Source organism: Mus caroli, chromosome 5, assembly GCF_900094665.2.
Source record: "Mus caroli chromosome 5, CAROLI_EIJ_v1.1, whole genome shotgun sequence".
In the NCBI taxonomy this organism is placed as follows: Eukaryota; Metazoa; Chordata; class Mammalia; order Rodentia; family Muridae; genus Mus; species Mus caroli.
Window position 1 is genome coordinate 126,899,178 of NC_034574.1, and position 6,303 is coordinate 126,905,480.

Sequence of the window (6,303 nt, forward strand, 5' to 3'; positions counted from 1 at the left end):
TGTAGACCAGGCTGGCCTCGAACTCAGAAATCCGCCTGCCTCTGCCTCCCGAGTGCTGGGATTAAAGGCGTGCGCCACCACGCCCAGCTATTCTGTTTTTCTAGATAAGAATTACAAGTTGACTGGGAAGTGGTGGAGCACACCTTTAATCCCATCACTTGGGAGGCAGAGGCAGACAGATCTCTGAATCTGAGGCCAGCCTGGTCTACAAAGTGAGTTCCAGGATAGCCAAGGCTATACAGAGAAACTGTCTCAAAACAACAACAACAACAAAGTTCCACGTTGGCTATGGAACAGACAAAGATGGCTGGCAAGATGGCTCAGTGGGTGAGAGTGACTACGGCCAAGTCTAATGACCTGAGTTCAATCCACAGAACCTACATGGTAGAGTAAGAGAACCTGGTCCTGCAGGTTGGCCTCTGGCATCCACGTGTGCACCGCTGCCTGCTCACACGTGCACAGACACAAATAGATGAAAAAGGAAGAGGCTGGAGTGGAGCTGAGTGTGCACTGGGCCTAAGCAGGAAATCCAAGTGACAAGGAATATATACCCTCTGCCCCCAAACTGGCACTTTCGTGAAAATCGGTTTCGTTGGTTGGTCGTTTGCTTTCAGGATTTATTTATGTACTTGGTAGGTGTATGAATGTGCCTGTGTGAGTTGGTGTGTATCACATGACGGTGAGAGGGAGTCGGCTCTGCTGTAACTGGAGCTACAGGCACTGGTAGGCCACTTGATGTAGGTGCTTACAATCAAACCTTCTATAAAAGTAGTAAGGGCTGTTAACCACAGAGCCATCTCTTCAGCCCCTTGAAGATCGGGTTTGTGATACATAGTTTACACAGAGCAAACAATGTTCTTTTAGCCAGTTGTGGTGGTACACATCTGTAATCCCAGCCCTTTGTGGGTAGAGGATTGGGAATTGCAGGTCAGCATTGCTAATGTGAATGATGAATGAGTTGGGAGCTAACCTGGGCTACAAGAGACTGTCTCCAAAAAAAAAAAAAGTCACCCATTTTAGTGGATAGTTCATTGGGTTTGACACAGATGTGAATTTTGCAGTCATCACTACATACCAGAAAGTACACAAAGGACTTGACAATGTAGCTTAGTGGTAGAGCCCCTGCCTAGAATCCTCCAATGAGGGACTGGGGACGTGGCTCAGTTGTAGAGCCCCTGCCTAGAATCCTCCAGTGAGGGGCTGGGGGCGTGGCTCAGTGGTAAAGCCCCTGCCTAGAACCTCCCAGTGAGGGGCTGGGGGCGTGGCTCAGTGGTAAAGCCCCTGCCTAGAACCTCCCAGTGAGGGGCTGGGGGCGTGGCTCAGTGGTAGAGCCCCCCAGTGACTGGCTGGGACTCATCAGGGGACCTTCCCTGACTGACCAGTTTATTCTTGTGTGTTTTTCCTCAGGTGCAAGTTTTTCAGTCTGACAGAGACCCCTGAGGACTACACCATCATCGTAGATGAGGAGGGTTTCCTTGGTAAGTGTCTCTCCTCCCAAGTTGGGCCACCTCCCTCCCTCCTTATTCTTTCCTCCTTTTTCTGTTTTCTTTGTTGTTTTAAAACAAAACAAACAAAAAAATTGCAGGGTTTTTTGTTCCGTTTTGTTTTGTTTTGTTTTGTTGGTTAGTTGGGTTGGTTTGTTTTTGAGATTTGGTGGTTTTGGTGGTGGTGGTAGTCTCCTTTTACTTTTTACACGTATTGCTTTATTGTGTGTGTATGTATACGCACATGCCAGAGCATGGGTGTAAAGGTCAGAGGGCAACCTGTGGAAGTCAGTTCTACCTTCTCCCTGTGGGCTGGGCAGGCTTAGTGCAAACATGTTTACCTACTGAGCTACCCACTGTTGTAGGGGAGGGGATTGAGCTAGGGAGGGTCTCCTGATAAAGCTCAGGCTAACCTCAAATTTATGAGACTCCAGCTGCAGCCTGCCAAATGCTGGGATTATAGGGATGACGTCATGCCTGACTTTTTTTTCACCCCCATTTTTCTTTCTTTTGAAATGTTTTTCATATAAAAATATTTTTCATTTAGCTAATGTGCATGTGTGCATGCCTGAATATATATATGCATACCACATGCATGCAGAGGCCTGTAGAAGGCATCAGATCCTCTGGAACCAGAGTTGAGGGCCATTGTGAACTACCACGGGGTGCTGGGAATGGAAACCAGGTCCTTTGTGAGCAGTAGGTGCTCTTAACTGCTCGACCATCTCTCTATCCTTATTTTTTTTCCATTTTTAAATCTAAATATCATTCAATTACCCGAAAATTCATCCTTTTTCGGGCTAAAAAGATGGCTCGGTGGTTTAAAGCACAAGCTGAACTTTCAGGGGACCTGGGTTCAATTCCCAGCACCGCACGATGGCTCATAAGCATCTGTAACTCCAGTTCCAGAAGATCTGCTGCCATCTGTGAACATCAGGTACACACATGGTGGTACACAGACAGATATGCAGGTAAAATACCCATACACATAAAATAATAAAGCAATAATTTTCTAAAAATTAACCACCACTTACCAGGCAGTGGTGGCACATGCCTTTAATCCCAGCACTCAGGAGGCAGAGGTGCGTGGATCTCTGAGTTCAAGGCCAGCCTTGTCTACAGAGTGAGTTCCAGGACAGGCAGGGCTACACAGAGAAACCTCAGAAAATGAAAAATTTAACCACCATTTTTTAAAATATTTATTTATTATATGTAAGTCCACTATAGCTGTCTTCAGACACTCCAGAAGAGGGCATCAGATTTCATTACAGATGGTTGTGAGCCACCATGTGGTTGCTGGGATTTGAACTCATCAGGACCTTCAGAAGAGCAGTCAGTGCTCTTAACCGCTGAGCCATCTTGCCAGTCCCTTAACCATCATTTTTAAGTATAGGTATATCAAGTTGTCTTATTTGTTTCTGAGACCGTCTCATGTACCCCAGGCTAGCCTTGCACTCCCTACATAGCTGAACCTTGATCCTCCTGTCTCTACTTCTCAAGTGCTGGCATTACAGCTGCTCACCACCACACCTGGTTTCTGCCACACTTCGGGTAGAACCCTGGGTTTCATGTGTGCTAGGCTGGTCTCTACAGTATCCCTGCTCCTCAGTGGGTTTGGGAGAATGTTGTAATCACCTCAAAATGAGGCCCTGTACCAGTTAGCGGTTATCGATTGTCCTCTCCGAACCTGACCCTGGTTCTTTGTTAGAGAAGTTTATAGAGCAGCGTAGTGATGACACACACCCTTAATCCCAGCATGGGCAAAGGCAGGCAGATCTGTAAGTTCAGGTCCATCTTGGTCTATACAGTGGGTTCTAGATCAGCCAGGCTAAAGAGTGAGACCCTGTCTCAAAAGCAACAACAACAACAAAATGGCAACCTGTGCTATGCTTACTTAATTATTTAGTCATTTATTTTTGCAGTTCTGGAGATGATTCTCAGTGCCTAACCCATGGTAGGCACGCTCTGAGCTGCTAAGCCACATCCCCAACCCAGTGTCCAGCTTGCCATTGATTGCCTGGGGGCTCTATGCAAATGGAACTGCATTTATTTTTCTTGCCTACACCATATTGATGACAGAGCAGAGGGGAGCCATTGAACTTGCTCTCGGGTGTTGGGAGTCCTGGGAAACCTCCTAAGTGACAGTCTTCAAAAGTCTGTGTAGAGAGACAGGAGGAGGGGAGGTGCAAGTCTGTAACCCTAGTATCTAAGAGAGTGAGACAGAGGATCAGTACTAAAGAGCTTGCCTGAGTTACTTTGGTGAAAGCCCAAAGGGCTAGGGGCGTGGCTCAGTGGTAGAATCACCTAGAATCCCCTAAGTGAGGGGCTGGGGGTGTAGCTCAGAGGTAGAGCCCCTGCCTAGAATCCCCCAATAAGGGGCTGGATGCCTGGGACCTACCCTGGCCCTCACAGATGCTGCATTGGAGCACAGCATTGGACAAAGGACAAATACTGGTAATCTCTGGTCTTGTAACTCTCTCTTATTGTTCTGGGAACTTAACTTTCTCTTGCAATTCTGTGGCTAAAAGCCACTGGTTTCTGCCAATTAGCTCCTGCTGTTGGCAGCAGGGGATCAGGTAAAAAAGTCTCAGTTGCTAGGGCTCTTGGCTCTCAGGCTCAAGGACCCCTTGCTGCAGGCGAGAGGCTTGGAGTTTGTTAACTCTTCATGAACTAGAGAGAAAAGAAGAGAAAGAAGGAAAAGAGAAAAAAAAAATCAGGCTTGCAGAAAATACACTCACTCACTCTGGTTGAGGCGAAAAAGAAGCTCCAACAAGCCTTTATTTCTGTTCTCAGTAAAAAAAAAAAAAAATTACCTCCTACAACTATCAGGTAAAACTGTTACAACCGGATAATTGATTAAATGATTTTCTAGATACTTTTACATTCCAATAAGTTCATAGTAAGTTTAAGGCAAGAATTCACGTCATAAGTCGATAAAATTTAAGGAATAACAGCAGAACTGTTTTTATGTCTTTCCATTAAGACTAGCATCTCACTGAGCATTCATTATCTGCTACTAGCCCCCCCATAAGTTCATTATAAGTTTAAAGCAATAATTTTTATGTCACAAGTTAGCATGGTTTTGTCAAAAGACAAATTATCTGCCTTTAGATAGAGTATTCCATCATTATTTTCTGACTTCACACCTACAGTAAGTTGTCCACTCCCAGTTTATGACCATTAGTTACCTAATAATGGTCTCATACCTAACCTAGAAGGAATGTTTTCCTTGGTCATAAATTTGTTCCAAGCCTGCTTTCTTTTTCTAGTGCAATTTGCCCGTGATACATGAAGGTTTGCAGAGCGCTTATTTGCAGCTTTTATACCATAGAGAATTTGAGATTACTTGTATAAATTTAGGAATTCTATAAAATCCTTATTAGGAATTACGAAACCATCGACTTGTCTACATAGTAATACTACGTGAGACTGCATCTTCATGATGATCTGTAGAAAGTCTGCCCAGTAGGGTGGGCGAATGCCCAGGAATCATTGGACTATGTAATAGAGACAGGAAAAGGCTTATCAGCAGCAAAAAGCAATCCTGGCATGAAGTCTTTTGGGACCTTGCCTCACTCAGCTCACCCATTGCAGGCCATGCAAAACAGTGGGCCATCTCCAGAAAATTCATTTGCATGTCTTTAGCCTTTCCTAGATGGCTTCTGACAACTGGGGGTGTGGCTCAGTGGTAGATCACCTGCCTAGAATCCCCCAGTGAGGGGCTGGGGGTGTGGCTCAGTGGTAGAGCTCCTGTCTAGAATCCCCCAGGAAGGGACAGACAGTGTGGCTCAGTGGTAGACCATTTGCCTAACATATTCAAAGGCTTCAACAAGACTTGGAATTTCCTCAGTTGCTACTCCCTGAGCCTCCCCCATGGAAAACCATACTCTAGGGATATCTGTTATTGCCCCCTCCAAAAAAAAAAAAAAATCAAGCAAACTTGTGTGCCTTGATCAAAGTGGTATCTGCCACTAAGGAGAGTCTCAGTCTTGTCACCAGACAGCTTTGCATTCAGCAGGGACCTTGGGCTTATTCTAGAGGTCCATAGGGTTAAAGTTAAACATCCATTTTACAGATGAAGAGCCAAATGTCCATCACAAAGTAAATTCAAGGCTAGCCTGGGCTATATGAGACCCTTGTCTTTAGACTGGAGAAATGGCTCAGGAATTAAGACCACTTGCTACTGCAGAGTCAACCCGAGTTCAGTTTCCAGCATCCACAGCAGACAGCTCATAGCTATCTATAAATCCAGTTCTCAGGGATCTCATGCCCTCTTCGGGACTTCATGAGCACCCACATACACATGATCATACATACATACATATATACATACATGCATACATACATGCATGCGCACACACACATATCGTTTTTAAAAATTAAAAACATATAACTAGGCCTATCTGATGTCATTGTCACTCTGACACCACTGAACATGTGTGCCCATGACACTACCAGAATCTCCCCCAAAATGGCTTAAGGCTGCACTCCACATGAGACACTTCCTGTTTCACTGTGAAATACATCGTACTGTAACTTGCTTTTTTCTGGGCTTCCTGACTTGCCACCAGCGAGGGGTGTGGCTGACACCAGGGTGAAGGGCAACCACTTCACCAAGCTGCATGTCAGGATACCCAGGCTCCCAGAAACTCCCAGGACACGATAAAGGCTTCAAATGCCACCCCCTAAGAAGCCCCTTCCTGTTATAAAGTTTGAGGTCCTTAGAATTCTAAAAATCCAAGAGGCTAGGGAGATGAACCAGTTGGTAAAGTGCTTGCCAAACAACAGGAGGACCTGGGAGAGGGAGGGAGGGAGGGAG

General features: G+C 45.6%; 1 protein-coding gene across 1 annotated transcript in view; it reads left to right on the forward strand.

Moving 5' to 3' along the window:
- The window catches only part of Castor2 (cytosolic arginine sensor for mTORC1 subunit 2), a 41,974-nt gene that overhangs the window by 24,810 nt on the left and 10,861 nt on the right, over positions 1–6,303 (forward strand). Inside the window, exon 2 of the mRNA XM_021162662.1 lies at positions 1,408–1,478. Coding sequence (XP_021018321.1) covers positions 1,408–1,478 — 71 coding nt within the window. The remainder of the gene's footprint in view (positions 1–1,407; positions 1,479–6,303) is intronic.